The sequence below is a fragment of the Eschrichtius robustus genome, chromosome 10 (genome assembly GCF_028021215.1).
Source record: "Eschrichtius robustus isolate mEscRob2 chromosome 10, mEscRob2.pri, whole genome shotgun sequence".
In the NCBI taxonomy this organism is placed as follows: domain Eukaryota; kingdom Metazoa; phylum Chordata; class Mammalia; order Artiodactyla; family Eschrichtiidae; genus Eschrichtius; species Eschrichtius robustus.
In genome coordinates this window covers 20,752,742-20,770,694 of record NC_090833.1, presented here as the reverse complement: position 1 = coordinate 20,770,694, position 17,953 = coordinate 20,752,742, and the positions used below count along the sequence as shown (strand labels likewise).

Sequence of the window (17,953 nt, the reverse complement as noted above, 5' to 3'; positions counted from 1 at the left end):
CCGCCCAGGGCGCTGCGTCCGCCCGCGGCCCACTTCCGGTAGGTGTCGTAATTCCGTTTTGCTGGGCGCGCGGTGGATGGTCTGAAACGTAGAGAACGGCTTTCGGTGGGGCTTCGCGGCACCGGAGCCCAGCATGGCTTCCTCACGAGCCTCCTCCGCGGTACAGGTCTCAGCTCACTCTGGCAGGGAGCGCGGAGGGGTGGGGGTCCCTGCGGAACAGGGCCGTTAGGGAACGGGCTACGGCGGTGGAGGGCTGAGGAGGAAGGCTGCCAGACTCGGTCTGGTCTTAGAGAGCGGAGCAGCGTTTTCCTGATCCCTGAGTGCTTTCCTATTTTAGCTCATTTTCAGCTCTCGCTGCAACCCCGTAATGTAAATACCTTTTCCGTCTGGTTCAGAAACGGAGTTCTGAAAGGGAGTAGTGTCTTGGCCAAGATTTATGACAATGTCAGACCTCTTAATTGTAATGAGGCCTCCTAACTTCCTATCTACTGCTCCATGTCTGAAAACGTTTGAAATGTATAGACAGTAACTTTCTAACTTGTCTCCCTAACCATCGCGTTGGTTATTTCAGTTATCCTTGATATCGCCTGTGATGAGCAGTAACCCTGGAAGTTTCGTAAAACCCAGGAAGAGATTGCACTTGCAACTGAATGAAGTAAACATGTTCCAAAGCACGCCTTTGATAGAAAAATCACCAAGAGAAATTAACTAGTTTTATCTATCTCTTCCTATCTGCAAAACTTAAGTGACCGAGAGACTGGAATCACCCCCCAACCACGTCCAAATCAGGGAAGACACATCTTAACTGGTGTCCAATTTGTCTTTTCTTTGGAGAAGAAATAGGATTGAAGCTCTGGATAAGCTTCATCCTTCTGGGAGGTCTAGTAAATTGCTAAGATTAAGCTTTAGGTTAATCCAGGTCTTTGATTTAGCAGGCAACCAAAACTAAGGCATCTGATGACTTAGTCGCTCCTGTTGTGAAGAAACCACACATCTATTATGGAAGTTTGGAAGAAAAGGAGAGGGAGCGCCTGGCCAAAGGAGAATCTGGGATTTTGGGAAAAGAAGGACTTAAAGCAGGAATTGAAGCAGGGAACATTAACATAACCTCTGGTAAGATGCAAACTGTGAGTCCGTCTTTACCTTTGGTGCTCAAATTATCTGTAATGATTACCTTCCTAAACTTAGATATCACTAGTTTAGTGTCAAAAAATTTCAAATATTAAACGTGCATCTATCTTAAGGCCATACTCTCTGCCCTCTCCACTTAGTATCATCTGGAGAACCTTTTTCTTAAAACCTTTTATACAGTTTTTCTTCTGTGAATTGTTAGTAATTTTACTAGGAATTTATTCATTGTGTATTTGGATTCACATTGATTCCATTTGTCTTCTGGAGACCTAGCATAGTTCTGGCATGGGTTTGGAGCTACTATGATTCATAATATTCTCCCTTTTTTAGCTTTCCAATTATTTTTCACCCAAAATGAAATACCTCTTTTAAATTATAAAAGTAGTAGCCATTTTTATTTTGAAAGAAATCAAAATACACGTTTTTTTCCATAAATGAAACCATGACAAGCAAATTGTTTTGTAACCTGCATTTGTCATTCTGTATACTGTTGAGGATATTTTTTCATGTCAGTAACTAGTGGTCCACTATATTTTTGAAATAAAATTATTCATGTTTGTCATGAGAAATTTAGAGAGTACAGAAGGGTGTAAGAAGGGTTCTCTGCAGATAGGACTTCTGTCAAGTTTCTCATGGATCCTCCCATACATTTTCTTTTCTATACACATGCACTTCAGTGGCTTTTTAAACCTTTTATGTTATCTTAAACATAACTGCATCACTACTATATTTTTCATTTTTCATCGAAATGCCTGTATTTGGTGTGAGTTTTAAAACTAGCTGATAGATTATCCAAAAAACCTTACAGTCAAAGAATATCATTTTCATGGTAATTATTTCCAGTTAGTGTCCCTATACTGAGACTATTTCAGAGAGTAGCTTTGGCAACTGTTAAAATAATGTTTCTATTTTATCATGGATAGAAAGCCTGTATAACTTATTTGTTACAGAAGCTCCATACTCTTATTGTCTCATGCAAGCTATGTGTTTATGTAAGTTTGCCAAATGAAAGAAGATGGCTTCAACTATTTTCCTACCTTTTAAAACCTCGTTTGCTTTTCTGTGTTTGGCATACTTTTATTTATTTTTAATTAATTAATTATTTATATTTTGGCTGCTTGGGTCTTCGTTGCTGTGCGCGGACTTTCTCTAGTTGCGGGGAGTGGGAGCTACTCTTCGTTGCGGTGTGCGGACTTCTCATTGTGGTGGCTTCTCTTGTTGCAGAGCATGGGCTCTAGGTGCGCGGGTTCAGTAGTTGTGGCTCGCGGGCTTTAGAGTGCAGGCTCAGTAGTTGTGGTGCATGAGCTTAGTTGCTCCGAGGCACTAGTAGTAGATTAAACAGTTAACTTTCCCTAGAGACATACAGACTCCAATTGTAAGAAATTATTTCTGGGCTTCCCTGGTGGTGCAGTGGTTGAGAGTCTGCCTGCCAATGCAGGGGACACGGGTTCGATCCCTGGTCTGGGAAGATCCCACATGCCACGGAGCAACTAAGCCCATGCGCCACAACTACTCAGCCTGTGCTCTAGAGTCCGCGTGCCGCAGCTACTGAGCCTGCCTGATGCAACTACTGAAGCCCACACGCCTAGAGCCCGTTCTCCGCAACAAGAGAAGCCACTGCGATGAGAAGCCCGTGCGCAGCAACGAAGACCCAACACAGCCAAAAATAAATAAAATTTAAAAGAAAAAAAAAAGGAAATTATTTCTTTCTCCCTAGAAAGAAAGATCTGGTGATTATGCTGATGTTGCCGGTTCTTTTTACAGGAGAAGTGTTTGAAATTGAAGAGCACATCAGTGAGCGACAGGCCGAAGTGTTAGCTGAGTTTGAGAGGAGGAAGCGAGCCCGGCAAATCAATGTTTCCACAGATGACTCAGAGGTCAAGGCTTGCCTTAGGGCCTTGGGGGAACCCATCACACTTTTTGGAGAGGGTCCTGCTGAAAGAAGAGAAAGGTGCCCTTTCTAAATATCTACTCTCTTCTTTTTTAATCACAGGGTTCCAGTTCCAAATTTCTGTTGGAATTTGTAGCTAAAACTTTAATAGAATGTCTCAGATAATGTTGACAGACTACCTTATTAAGTTGCATTAATATGTTTTAGCCCATAATTTAAGTCTTAGGCCAGTTTTTACTCCACTACTAATTTTTCTTTATAAACTATGAAGAAGATGTTAACACATTCCCTCCCTTCCTCTCCTCAGTATGGAGTTGTGAGTTGGGTAAACATTTGTCACTGAACTCTGAAAATTAAACAACAAACGCATTCTTTGTCATTAACATAAGTCATAATGTTAAGTGTTTTTTGGGTGTTATTGCAAAAAGGCACTGTCCTCATATAATGCTCCTCTTGTGATTTGGAAGTTACAAAATCTCTTAGTGACAGGCTAGTCCTATGCAGTTATGCGGACCTGGCCTGCCTACCTGCCTCTTTAGGACTTGGGGCTCAGCTATTCCTCACTCATTACATTTACTTTTTTAAGGCCCTTACCGCTCATTTACTCTTCAACCTACTGCAAACTGATCGACCACTACCACATTGAAATTGCTCTTAATTAAGGTCATCAACTCATCTTTATCAAGAATAGCCCTAGTACACTGCCACCTATTCCCTCCTTCAAACACTCCGTTTCCTTGGCTCTCAGAAGACCAAATCATCATGGTTTTCCTCCTGTTTCTCTAGCTAATTCTTTTAAGCCTCTTTTCTTCCTGTTTATAAACTGATTTTTGCCCTTATCCTACACTAACCCTGAGTGATCAAGTCCATTCCCATGGCATGGTTTACTCTGTGTATATATATTCTGGTGACTTCCAGGTCTCTGTAACCTAGATATTCTATAGGTACTCAAATTTGACATGTCTAAATTGAACTCATCTGTTTTCCATCCTTTACCTGTTCTCTTTGCAAATAACAGTACCATTCACACAGTTTTCAGTTGAAAACCTGCTCACCTTCTGTGTAACCCATCAGCAAAATCTTGTCTCTTCTACTTCTGAAATGTACCTCCAGTGTGTCCTCTTTCCTCTACCTCCATTGCTTTCACACTTAGACTGTTGTAATAGCCCCAAATGTGTTGTGTTAATTGTTTGCTTAAAATCCTACAGTCTTCTTTTTTTTTTTTAATTTTTTAATTTATTTTAATTGATTTTATTTTTGGCTGTGTTGGGTCTATCATTGCTGTGTGTGGCCTTTCTCTAGTTGCGGCGAGTGGGGGCCACTCTTCATCGCGGTGCATGGGCCCCTCATCGCGGTGGCCTCCCGCCGCAGAGCACGGGCTCCAGGCTCACAGGCCTCAGCAGCCATGGTACGCAGGCTCAGTAGTTGTGGCGCACAGGCCCAGTTGCTCCGCAGCACGTGGGATCCTCCCGGGCTCGAACCCATGTCCCCCGCATTAGCAGGAGGACTCCCAACCACCGTGCCACCAGGGAAGCCCCCTACAGAGTCTTCTTATTAAACTTAGAGTAAAAAGCTCCTAATCATGCTCTTCATCCTTGCCTTGTGCCACTCTTCCCCAGTTTACTAGACTTAGCAGCCATAATGGTCCTCCTGGGATACTCAAGCTCTTTTGCTGTCTTTCCACTGAATTTTTCTCTTTTTGTCCCCCTCTCTTGCCTTTTAGAGCTTTTTTATTCTTTTGGTTTCAGCATAAATGCCACCTCAAAAAAGCCTTTCCTAACACCTGACCCCTTGTAAAGTAAGTCCTGCCATTATTAAGAAAGTAACATACTTTCTTAATAGCCTTTCAGAGGGTTTACTTCTACTGTTTATTGTTTGTCTTCTCCACCAGCAAAGTCTGTCTTATTGTGTCCCTTAAATGAATGTCTTGAGTCCCCACTGCCACTGTCTTGATTCAGTCCATAAGACTCAGGGGATACAATAGTATGCTGTCTGATTTCCCTGCCTTTGTTCTTCCCTCTTCAGTCCATTCTCCATACTTTTCCAGGGGTCTTTCTCAAATGTAAACCCTCCTTACCATGGCATTAGGAGCTCTTTGTGACCCGGCCCCTGCTTAGATTTGCAGCCTTATCTCTCACCAACCCTTTCCCAGTACTCTGTGCTCCAGCCATATTGCATTGTTGTGATTCCAAGTTCAACATGCTTTTCTTGCCTCCAGACCTTTACATTTGTTGAACCCTCTGCTTCAACTGTCCTTTCCCATTCTTGACCCATTGACTTGATTACTTGAGGACTCAGTTCTGGTAACATATTCTCCATGAAGCCTTCCCTGATTCCCTCCAAGCCTAGGTTGTTTACTCCTTTTATGATTCCCTTAGCACCATGCACTTAACCACTGTCATAATACTTACTGGAATGTACTCTAGTTCCCCGATACTGTATGTCCTGTCCACCCCTCACTCCCTCACCCCCCACTATGCTACTTGAAATCAAGGTCTGTTTCTTAGTCATTTTTTGTACTTAGCACCTGAGCAGTATCCAGCACATTGTGGCATTGAGTGAAGGTTGGCTGTATTCACAGCCCGAGTGGTAGCAGTGTTGGGGCTAGTTGACTCTAAGTTTAACAGGGTAATTGCTTTTAGTTCAATTTAGGGAATCTTCAAATAAAGACTATTGAATGAGAGAAATCACACTGGAAGTTTAGGCATCACAACTTGACCCTTAAAGAAGGTTGCTTGGGATTTGAATGGTGAGAGAGTAGGGCAGGCTTGCTGCCTTCTTAGATATACTTTTCACAGTCTTAACTCTGTTTAAATTCTGATCTTTTTTGTTACAGGTTAAGAAATATCCTTTCAGTGGTCGGTACTGATGCCTTAAAAAAGACCAGAAAAGATGATGAGAAATCAAAGAAGTCCAAAGAAGAGGTAAAATGTGTCTTTGGCTTCATAGTATAAACATGCAGGAAACAAGGGGGTAGTTCTCTCATTTTCTGTTTTCTGTGGGATAGGGAACAGGGGGAGTTGGAGACTCTACTGTTCCGGAATAGTTGTTGGCAATAGTTTGTGGTTCCTTTGTAGGTATAAATGGAGATAAGTGAGTTCCCCATTCAGGAAAGAACCATAGCATTCCTGGTGTCACTTTTAACAAGTAACCAGAAACTATCCAATAAGAGTTCATAGAAAGAAACACAAGAGAAAGCACATATACCTGATTTCATCCTATTACTGAACTAATTCATCTTTTTTCTGGGCAGTTAACAATAGGGAATTGACAGCTATGAAAGGGGCAGGAATGCTTCAGACTTGACATTTCTACTCTTAATTTAACTTTCAGTATCAGCAAACCTGGTACCATGAAGGACCAAACAGCCTGAAGGTTGCTAGACTGTGGATTGCTAATTATTCACTGCCCAGGTAAGGAGAGCCTCGAGAAGGAGGAAGAAACATACTTTTTCTTATTTCCTCTCAAGGACTGAGGAGCTGCTTTATAATGAGTGTGGTGATTAATTAAAATTGAGTGGTAAAGAGACTTGTATGGACCTTTGTTTCCAACCCATTTGCTCAGGGTTAATAATGTTATTTCTGTGTCACAGGGCAGTGAAACGCTTGGAGGAGGCCCGTCTTCATAAAGAGATTCCTGAGACAACGAGAACCTCCCAGATGCAAGAGCTGCACAAATCTCTCCGGGTAAGATGCTCTCGTCTTATATATATAATTGTCTAGTGTCTTAAAGATTCTTAAATATTTATTAGATGCTCTACTTTGGCCCACCTCTAGCAAGTAAAGGCAGCTATACTTATTCCTCTCTGCTTACACTGTTGCTATTTGGGAGGAACCATCAGTTAAGGTGGCAGGGAACCTACTGTGCTTTGTACTAGGCAGAGGCCCATGGTTCTACTCTTTAATGCTCCCTTTTAATATGTCAGACTGTACTTTAGATCTCGCCATGGCCTTCCTGTTTGTATTTAGCTGACATAGAAGCTAGTGATACTAAGATTGTAGAAGACAGCATGCTGGAGTTCCAGATAAGCCTTGACTCCATTCATTCGTATAAGTGTCTCCTAACAACAACAACAAAAAGGTGGTAGAAGGTTCTTGGGGAGGGTTAAAACCGGAATGGTTTTTGTTTTTGTTTTTATGGTGGAAAAGCCAAGAAAGTCTTGGGTTAGCCTGTTAATGATCCCTTGTTTGTCTTTTTTTAAGTCTTTGAATAATTTCTGCAGTCAGATTGGGGATGATCGGCCTATCTCCTACTGTCACTTTAGTCCCAATTCCAAAATGCTGGCCACAGCTTGTTGGTAAGTCCCATTTTACAGTGACATTTTTTTCTAAATGGGGTTCAGGGGAAAAAATCAGTATTTGTCTTAGAAGCCCATTCCAATACCATTTGCGTCTGCTTCTCATGATCACACCAAACTAGAGATGCTAGTAGTTACCCATTGTAGTTTACAATATAGCCTTCAATTAGCAGTTCTTACTGTTCACAAGGTACCCCAGAGACCCATGACATGTCAGTCATATTCTTGGCATTAGCATCATTTTGGATCAGATAGTGAGCGAGCTTATAGACTAGTAGACACACCTTGATATAACTTTTCTTTTCTGGTTATGTGACCTAGGCAAGATACTTAATCTCTGTAAGCTTCACTTTTGTCATCTGTAAAGTAAGGTGAGATAATGTTTGTAAACATTTTGCCTTGATAGTGCCTAGTATGTGGTAAGGACTCAGTAAACTTGAATTATTGTTTTTATCTTCATTTTGTTTTCTACTCACCACATATGCAGAAAACTCTTAGGACGTGATAACTTTGTTGTTTTGTTCTATTTAGTTACTTAGTTGTTCTTGAGGAACATTGTCATCTAGTGAGGGGGAAACTTGCTTGCATTGTGCGCACAAGAACTACTTGACTAGGCAGAAATTGAGACTGTGGTTCAGGAGAAAGCCAGGGACCTACACAGATCCCTCCACCTCTCCAAGCCTCAGTTACCTTCATTATAAAGTAGAAATGAGTATGTGTATAACTGACTCACATTGCTGTACAGCAGAAACTAACACAACGTTGTAAATCAACCATACTCCAATTTAAAAAATTACTTACAAAAAATAAAATAAAAATAAAATAAGAAAAAGATAATAAAGTAGAAATGATCATTCCTGCCTTTTATGTACCTCACAGGTCTGTTATAAGGATCATTTGATGATAGATACGAAAGTAATTTGTTGGAAATTTGTACTTTGGGGACTTCCCTGGTGGTCCAGTGGTTAAGAGTCCGTGCTTCCACTTCAGGGGGCACAGGTTCGATCCCTGGTTGGGGAAGTAAGATCCCTCATGCTTCACAGTGCTGCCAAAAAAAAAAAATTAAAGTACTTGGTAAGCAGCAAAATGCTATTTATATTTAAGAAGATAGTATCATTATTAATATTAATATTAGATAGTTTAATTTGTCCTACCTTCCCTCAGAAATTGATCCAGAAGTTAAGGAGAAGAGCAACTTGTGCTATAACATTTACAGTCCAGTAGAGGCCTCTGTTTGCATGGGACCTGGATGTAGCTTTCTTCTCTAACTCTTCAAATGATAAGCCTTTTCTGTTTCTTTTTCTGTCTGCCACTGTAACATTTTGGGGGGGTGGGGGGTGGTGAGAGATTGTCCTTTAGTAATGTTACCAAGGTACCTTTTCCTTCCCAGACCAACCCTGGCTGAGATGCTTTCCTTTGTGTTTGTTAGGAGTGGGCTTTGCAAGCTCTGGTCTGTTCCTGATTGCAACCTCCTCCATACTCTTCGAGGTGAGTTAGAATCTTGTCTCAATCTCAGTCTTTTTCTCAGCGTGAACTCTGTCAAGCAATACAACTCTAAAACTCTGCCTGACACTGAGACCCAGTACACACAGATTAATTCTTGATTTGATTTGACTTGGTTTGGTTTTCTCTGACTGCAGGGCTGGATGATAATGACTTCATACGCATACCACTTTTCTCTCATGTCCAAGGGCTCTGGCATTTACAGTCTCTAAACCAAGAAACATTTTTTTGTGTGTTTAGCTTTTTTTAATGCAATTTATATTTTAATTTAAGTTAAAATAGTTCAATTTTTTAGTAGTTGAATAGCTACTTTAATACACTCTAGGTCCACATGTCCTCTGATATGTGTATATATAATATTTGTCATGTCTGTATTTATACTTAAGTTATAAGGGAGCAGGAACCCTTTAATTTTCATCTCTTACACTCCTTCAGGCCATAACACAAACGTGGGAGCAATTGTATTCCATCCAAAATCCACTGTCTCCTTGGACCAAAAAGATGTCAATCTGGCCTCTTGTGCTGCTGATGGTTCTGTGAAGCTTTGGAGCCTTGACAGGTGAATATTACCCTCTGTCCACACTGCAGTCGCTAAAGTAAATAGTTGATTGGTTGGCCCTTGAGACTTAAAAATCTAGCATTTAACCCCAGAGATGCTCTGAGTCAAGGTAACTTGTGTGAAAATAGAATGGAGGATTTTTTTTCTTAGACCTTTCCTCACCAGAGGAGTTGTGTCAGGTTTTCCTTCTTTGTTAACTTTGTACCTTGATTTTTGCCTCTAACATAGTAGCCACTGTTTCCTGGCTCCAGTTATTCTGGAAGGATCCATTATACCTCCCCTGCAATAGATTGACATTGGAAAAATGCACTATTTGGTAGCTTGACTAAAAATAATATTTAGACAGGACATTGGTTCTTAGCAAACAGCCACAGGGGAGAGGAAGGAGGCTCTGTCCGGCGGTATTGCCAAGGAAGTGATGTCTCCTCCCAATAGCATCATCCTTTACCTAGACTACATTTTCCAATTACAACAGTTTTTTTTTTTTTAATGTGTTTGTGATTACTGTTTTCCAAGAAATTTTTGGAAGCACTTTGTTTGCCTAAAAGACATCTGAGTTCAGTTGCTTAGTTATGAGGCTTTTGTTCCAGGATTTTGTGAGGAGCTAATTAGTATCTCCACTCTTTGCCAGACAAGATCTTAACCTGTGAGCACAGCAAGTTTTAATTGGCTTTGGTAATACATAGCAATATTTGTTCCCCTAGGGCTTTAATTAGTTCTGTGTATGCACATTGACAAAGTTCCCTTTTTAATTGCCCTCTTTAGGGTTCATGTTTATTTCCTCTTGCTGGTGTTCAGACCTTCTTTCTGTCGTTGCTGGTAGTAGAATTTAATGGCCACCAAAAGGAAACTAAGCCTCTGTTTAGGAGTTCCTTTTTTCATGTGGATCCTTGGACAAGCTGAAGTTTGAGATAAATTTATCTGTAATCCACTTGCACCAAAACTTTTTGATACAGCCTTGCATCACTATCAAAGTATGTTTTCCTTCTAGAATCTCAGCGCTCCTTTGGTGCAGAGAGCTTATTTTGCTTGTCAGACTGAAATATCTTTTATTTTTCTCTAAGCAAATGATATAGCATTAAGTGTTTATTAACATAGTGAATTGAAATAGTGTTTATTGAAGTGCAGTTTTGCCCCGTGGGCACATGAAATAGTCCCAAAGCTTTTATAATAACCTTGGGAAGTAAGTTAAATGATCATTAGCCCTAAAAGTTTAACAAATTACAGGCTTAGTTACAATTTGGCCTGTCACACCATGCAGAATGGGTGTATATGTACTCAACAGTTAATAAATTCAATGCGTATTTACATGACTGTAAAATAGTTTACTTACATATATTTGATTCCTTTTCAGTGATGAGCCAGTGGCAGATATTGAAGGCCATACAGTGCGTGTGGCCCGTGTAATGTGGCATCCATCAGGACGTTTCTTAGGTACCACCTGGTAAGCCATCCTCTTATTGTTCTATCCATACAGGCCTGTGGCATCTTGTTAACCTTTTATGGCTAAACTGCCAAGTAAATTTTTAGAGCAGAGATTTTCTTGGACTTCAATAAATCAGAATCAGAAAAGAATATATGACATAGTTAGGGCTAAGTATTTGGTTTTAAATTGCAGTTAATCTGAAATTTCAGAGTCACTGACTCCCGGAAAACTAGAGTTTTTCCCTCTTTCGTCTCTTTCTTGGCCAATACTAGAGGTGCATTTTTTTTTTTTTTTTTTTTTTTTTTGCTATACAGTTTAATTTCTCTGCTTACAAATCAGTCTCCTTTTCTGGTTCTATAAATTCAATGAGGCCAGAATCTGTTAAAGAATTTTTTGAGATACAATTTACATGCAATGGAATGGATTTAAGTGTGTAATTCAGTCAGTCTTGACAAATGCGTACACTCATGTGGCCCACATCCCTGTTGTTGGAGGTCCGAGGGAACAGAAGGTGCCCACCAAACTGAGAAGCCATCTTGAGATTGAAAAACACAGCCAGCAGCTCCATATATCCAATGGATCCGTTTATTATAGGGTCACTTACTCACAGGGTGGGATCTGGCAGACAGCAATCCAGAAGCATTCACAGCTGCACTCTGCAACCCCAAGAGACCATTGAGGCAATTTTATAGTTAACCTAAGGTATGGGGGTACGTGTTTGGAAACAGGAAGTACATTCCTAAGTGAAGAATGGGTAACTAGTGGGTGCTGGGAATATATCAGCAAAGGTCTTCATCATTGTTTGAGGACTAACAGAGCATAGAGGCCACCTGGTCCTAATGATTATTAAACAATATCTGTTAACTACAAAGCCCTTGACTACAGGAAAGTGACTTACCACAGAGTATAGTTCTGGGTAGGGTCAGCAGAAGGACAGGAAGAACTGTACAGGCCAAGACTAGTGTATGCTCATAGCCATAACTAGTCAATAGAGAGAACATTTGCATCACCCCAGAAAGTTCCCTTATGCCCTTGCCAGTCAACCCCTGTTCCAAAGCAACCACTGACCTGATTTCTGTCACCATAAATTAATTCTGTCTATTCATAGTTTATGAACTCATTTGTGTCTGGCTTCTTTTACTCAGCATAACATTTTTAAGATTCATTCATGTCGTTGCATGTATCAGTAATTCCTTTTTATTGCTGAGAAGTATTCAATAGTATAACTCTGCCACAGTTTGTTTATTCATTTTCCTATTGATGGACACTTCGGCTGTTTCCAGCTTTTGGCTAGTCAGAATAAAGCTGCTATAAATACTCTTGTACAATGCTTTTTGTGGATGTGTTTTTCTTTCCTTTGTCTTGAATAAATACCTAGGAATGCAATTGCAAGGTTATAGGGTAGATGTATCTGTAACTTTTTTTAAACTTCCAAGTGGTTTTCCATAGTGTTGGTGCCATTTTACATTCCCAGAATTCTGGAATTCTGGTTTTTTTCACATCCTTGCCAACAGTTGTCATTAATCAATCTTATCATTTTGCTCGGTTTACCAAGTATGTAATGAAATCTCATGGTTTCAATTTTTATTACTCTGATGACTATTGATGTTGAGTAGTTTGTCATATGCTTATTGACTATTTGTATATTCTCTTTTGTTCAGTGTCCAGGTGCTTTGCCCGTTTTTTTTACTGGGGGTTTTTTGTTTGTTTGTTTTGTCTTTATTTCCATATGTATTACAGTTCTACCATCATTTATGGAGGAGACATTCACTATTGAAATTGCTTTGATGGCCTCATTGAAAATCATTTGACCATGTATACGTGGGCCTATTTCTATACTCTCTATTCTATTCTATTGATCTATTTGTTTGTGATTGATTTTTATATGCCCAACATTCAGTTATGGACCCAATAAATGCTCAATGAATGGAAGGACATAACAGTGAAATTAGGGAAGAAAGAAGGCAACAGAATCTTTGCTGGGCCATTCTAAGGAATTCTGTTTTTAAAACAGCCACTGAAGGGACTTCCCTGGTGGTGCAGTGGTTAAGAATCCGCCTGCCAACGCAGGGGACACGAGTTTAATCCCTGGTCCGGGAAGATCCCACATGCCGCGGAGCAACTAAGCCCGTGCGCCACAACTACTGAGCCTGCGCTCTAGAGCCTGCGAGCCACAACTACTGAGCCTGCGTGCCACAACTACCGAAGCCCGCGTGTCTAAAGCCTGTGTTCCACAACAAGAGAAGCCACCACAATGAGAAGCCCGTGCACCGCAACAAAGAGTAGCCCCTGCTCGCCGCAGCAAGAGAAAGCCCACGTGCAACAACAAGGCCCAGCGCAGCCAATAAATAAATAAATAAATGTTTATAAATAAATAAATATAAAATAAAATAGCTACTGAAGTAGGTTTATAGGAACCATGGTTTCCCAGTTAGCACTCAAGACAGATATGCCTAGTTGTTGAGACATTGTTTATGCCAGGAAAGAGCTTGTTAATATGGTTGTATGAGTAGTTTCAGAAACATAACTTGAGCTACAACTGTTTATAGCACTTTATACATTGTAGGAACTGAACATCTGCTGGTTAATCGTTAGTTTGACTTTTTTAGCTATGACCGTTCATGGCGCTTATGGGATTTGGAGGCTCAAGAGGAAATCCTGCATCAGGAAGGCCACAGCATGGGTGTGTATGACATTGCCTTCCATCAAGATGGCTCCTTGGCTGGCACGGGGTAAGGCTTCTTCCACGTAGCAGGGGCAGCTCAGTAGTCTCACCTCTTAAGTATGCTTGCTTCCACAGAGAACTGGATTCAAAATGTTCATTCATAAATTATTTTGTCAGGGGACTGGATGCATTTGGTCGAGTTTGGGACCTGCGTACAGGACGTTGCATCATGTTCCTAGAAGGTCACCTGAAGGAAATCTATGGAATAAATTTCTCCCCCAATGGGTAAATAAGCTCACTGAGTGAGGGGTGGAGAGGGTTATTGGTCAGAAAGTATTCTTTGTTTCTAACTTCAATACTACATCTGATCCACAGCTACCACGTTGCAACTGGCAGTGGTGACAACACTTGCAAAGTGTGGGACCTTCGACAGCGGCGTTGTGTCTATACCATTCCTGCCCACCAGAACTTAGTGACTGGTGTCAAGTTTGAGCGTAAGTTTTCTCCTGTTGTAGGCCTAATTACAAGACAGACAAATTGCACTTCTGAGGAATGCAGTCCAGGTGTTAAGACTTGAAAGTGGAACAGGAGAGAATTTGGACTCTATTGAAGGAGCAAATTATAATCTCCTTCCCTCCACCACACTTTCAGCCAGAGCTATGACACAGCCTGCGTCTTGTTCCTAGGAAGTAAAGAAGACTTCCATGAATGTTTTGCTTCATTTTTTTTTTTCCATGGAAGGTCCAAGCACGGAATCCTTAATATTATTCTGAATAGGTCTATCGGGGAAAGAGCCAAAAGACCTTAATAGTGTTATTTGTTTCCCTAAGTCTGCCTGTAGTTGTCTTCTTTTTCGTAGAGGTCTAGTAGGAATACAGATCAGAGTGTTGAGTTTTTCTGAATGTAGACACCTTCTTTTTCAAAATAGTATGTTCTGGCAGATTTTGGGTCTTTTATTTTCTTATGCTCTTTTGAGTACTTGAATTCCTGAAGCAACTCCCCTTTTCTTTTGTAGCTATCCATGGGAATTTCTTGCTTACTGGTGCCTATGATAACACAGCCAAGATCTGGACCCACCCAGGCTGGTCGCCACTGAAGACTCTGGCCGGCCACGAAGGCAAAGTGATGGGCCTAGACATTTCTTCCAATGGGCAGCTCATAGCCACTTGCTCATATGACAGGACCTTCAAGCTCTGGATGGCTGAATAGGCAGGACCATGGAAGAAGGATTCTAGCCTCACTCTCTCTTTAGAGCCATTTTCAAAGGAAAGGAATTGATGTGTTTTGTTCTGTCATGTATTTTGCTAATTACCATGTATAGATCCTCAAAAGAATTGGATTTCCACGTCAGCTCCCACTTCAAGCAGGCAGCCCAGTCCCTGGGTGTTGGTGAACCCCTTTCATGGTTGAAATTTTAATTTTCATCTTCAAGCCCTGCCATGAACTTTGTAGACAATTGTTTTTATTAATCTTTTGTTTGAATGCCCTGTTGCTTCCCTCACAGCACTCAGGATTGTGACTAACTCCATTTTTAATTCTTGAAACTTGGCTTTCCATTACATGGTACATGCTTCAGGACTACATGTGACCCAGAGAGCAAGGTGGCTGGACTATATTCTGGAAGCCCTCGAGTAGAGAGACACACCTCACCATGCACTGGCTAAACTGTGCCTGACCGAGCAAGAACCCTGAGAACGGAAGGTGAAGAGGTAGACCACAGCTATGCTTAGGGTTCTGCATTAGAGAATATTTTACCTCTTCCTGTTGAGTTCACTTGGAATGCTAACTGCATTGGGAAGCTCAGAACTGAACATTTTCCTCGTCAGAAGATGTCTTCCATTTTGCTTTCAAGTTTGGCATCCTTTGTGTTACCCAAAAAGTAGGCCATTGTGTCAAGATTCAATGAAATTTTTAGAAAGCAAACATTATGTCTCTATTGTGCAGGTTCTTTTCTATTGGTTATTTAAAGAATGTACCCTTCATGTCGAGGTAACTGTGGAAAAAAATCCCTAATGGGTATTCCTAAACATAAACTTTTTCTTTATTATATACTTGCTACAGAGTAAAATCCTATCTAAAAAACTGCCCTTTAAAGAATTATCTTGCATAGTTAAGTATTTTCTGAATCCTAGGCATTGGTCCACGGAGGTCCCTTTTTTTTTACTTTGAGATACAGCAAATGATCTCAAGTATGGCGTACTCCAATTCTGTCTCCTTAGTAAGCATTCTGTTAGTAATTTTTTTAAAAAATGGAGGGCTGTTGCATTGTGGGCGAGACTACCAGTGAACTGTATTTGGACTCTATAATTCTTACTCATTGGCCAAGCAGCAGTTACTTTCAGCTCTTTCCACCCCAGGTATACAACCAGTGAACTCTGGAAATACACAAAAAAATTCACAAAAAAATAGAGGAATTGGCAAGAAGAAAGGATTGTGTATAGAGAATTCAAGAAGGGCTTATATGATGGCTTCTCCTTGAACGTTCAAAACACTTTTCCTTTGCTGTTCCAGGGAGGATGAGAGTGACTTTGTCTGGCTCTGTCGTGCAAACTAGGAATGTGTGATATGTAGCTAAATAGTCTGTTTAATCTGATTTCAATTATAACCAAGTAGTTGCATATCCTGTGTACCTGTTAAGCTTCTGGATTATCAGCTCTATTCTCTGTTGGGCACTTCACTGTTGTTTAAGTATTAATGGGCTCTATTTCCTCCATAGTTAGCCATGAAAAGAAATTTTCATTACTACCTTTGTAGTGTGTTTAATAATGAATGTTAGTGTATTAGCGTGCAGCTTTCAAATATAGTGTGTTAAAGGTTTTCAGTTTTTCAAGTTGAAATCTTACCATTTGTTCCATTAAACTTGTCTTTTTTTTTGTGGGGGGTGGGTGGTTCCAAGAGATCTAGAGGGGTAGCAACTGGGTGAAAAGATTTCATCTAAGCCTTTGGCCAGACAAATGTCTTGCGGGGTATACACTTCCTTACTGGGAGTATCATTGTCCAAAAGCCGTTAGCTGAGGAGCATATCCCAAATGTGTCATTTCGTGCTAACGGTGAGACAAACGTCACCGCCATCATTTAACAGGACACTTACCGCTGTCTAGACACCGCCAGGCACATTCAGACATCTTGTTTAATCCTCACAGTCTTACGAGTTAATTATTATTCCCTCTTTTACAAAAAAGCTGAAGTTCAAAGAAGTTAAGTAACTTGTTCCAGGTTACCTAGTTAGTAAATGGTAGAGTCTGGTCCGTCTGTGACCTTATAAGAGGTTTCATAGGGCTTTACTGAATATGTTGGCAACACTGGCCAGACCAAAAAAAAGAATCAGTCCAGCCAGCATGGCCTGTTCCCTGTACAAAGCCTGAACTTTTTAACTGCTCCACCTTTTTTTTTTTTTTAACTTTTCTTAGCATTTATTTTTTGCAGCATTTATTCCCAGGCCGTATATTTTTGTTTCTTCTGGGATATCTTTTTCTTCTGTGCAACCTCCTCTTCTGGTTTAGGAACAATCTGTTCCTTTTCAGTAAGGATCATCTCAATGTGGCAGGGAGAGCTCATGTATGGGTTGAACCGACCATGAGCTCTTTAAATCCTGCGCTGCATCTTGGGGGCTTTGTTCACCTGGATGTGATCAATGACCAGAGAATCTGCATTTGAGTTCAACATTACTCTCTGCATTTTTGAGAATGTGCAGTAAAAATTCAGCACTCTTTGGGCCACTGACCCTGCATCCAGCCCCACTGTTTGGCCTGGGCACACCTACCAACTCCACCATTGTAATGACAGAATGGCACACATTGCTTCTGTAAAGTGACATCCTTCAGATACTTGGTGGCTTTTCGGATATGCATACCCTTAATGGCCTGGACGGTTTCACGAGTGTTCTTAAAGTGAACATGAAGATTTGAACCTCTTGGTCACCTCAGACCACTTACTGGGAAAGCCTGCTCTACCATTTATACTGCCCTTTTGAGGAGTCACTGCATCTCTTACTCTGACTTCATGCCAAAGGGAGTTAATTTTACCACTTCTACCTTGTGAACTTGCAAGGAGCCTATAGTGTTATTCAACAGGAAACTATTTGCATCTTGGGACAGATGATATTTTGTTGTGTAGAAATGTCTTCAGCATTGCAACATGTCTTAGCATCCCTGACCTCTGAGGTACTAACAGCCAGAAGCACAACCCACCCCTGCATTGGGGTACCAAAGATTCCTAAATGCTCTCTAGAAGGATGGCACTGCCCAACGTTAGAACTATTGAATGTGAAGACAGAAGATGCCACAATGTTAAGTATATCCTTCCCTATCCCAGAAGACTCAAAGCTGTGTCTTGTTTGGTGAATCAGCCACTCCAACAGTGTAAGTTCTATTTTGACTGAAAGGCCTCCACCACATGCTAGCTGGGTGACCTTGAACAAGGTAGCTAAACTTGGGGAGCATCAGTTTCATCTGTGAAATAGGGGTGAAGCCTGCTTAACT

The 17,953-nt window shown here is 40.9% G+C and overlaps 1 protein-coding gene across 4 annotated transcripts; it reads left to right on the top strand.

The window, feature by feature from the left end:
* Positions 1-67: 67 nt before the first annotated feature.
* Positions 68-16,271, top strand: PRPF4 (pre-mRNA splicing tri-snRNP complex factor PRPF4). 4 transcript variants are annotated; one of them, XM_068553115.1, is made up of 14 exons: positions 68-160; positions 936-1,113; positions 2,896-3,082; positions 5,859-5,946; positions 6,356-6,435; positions 6,615-6,708; positions 7,225-7,319; positions 8,749-8,807; positions 9,258-9,381; positions 10,736-10,825; positions 13,417-13,539; positions 13,650-13,757; positions 13,848-13,966; positions 14,488-16,271. In XM_068553115.1, exons 1-14 carry the CDS (start codon positions 134-136, stop codon positions 14,679-14,681), a joined length of 1,566 nt encoding a protein of 521 aa, XP_068409216.1. In that variant the 5' UTR covers positions 68-133; the 3' UTR covers positions 14,682-16,271. The 4 variants fall into 4 exon arrangements, with proteins under 4 accessions (XP_068409216.1, XP_068409215.1, XP_068409214.1 ...); XM_068553114.1 differs by having other exon boundaries at positions 933-1,113; XM_068553113.1 differs by having other exon boundaries at positions 68-166.
* The last annotated feature ends 1,682 nt before the right edge of the window (positions 16,272-17,953 follow it).

What these genes read in the sequence shown, in the direction of transcription:
- PRPF4 (XM_068553112.1), top strand. Translation starts at nt 134, where the DNA reads ATGGCTTCCTCACGAGCCTCCTCCGCGGTACAG. An exon ending in GAACATTAACATAACCTCTG is followed by an intron (nt 1,114 to 2,895) that starts GTAAGATGCAAA and finishes TTCTTTTTACAG; the next exon opens with GAGAAGTGTTTGAAATTGAA. An exon ending in AAGCTTTGGAGCCTTGACAG is followed by an intron (nt 9,382 to 10,735) that starts GTGAATATTACC and finishes ATTCCTTTTCAG; the next exon opens with TGATGAGCCAGTGGCAGATA.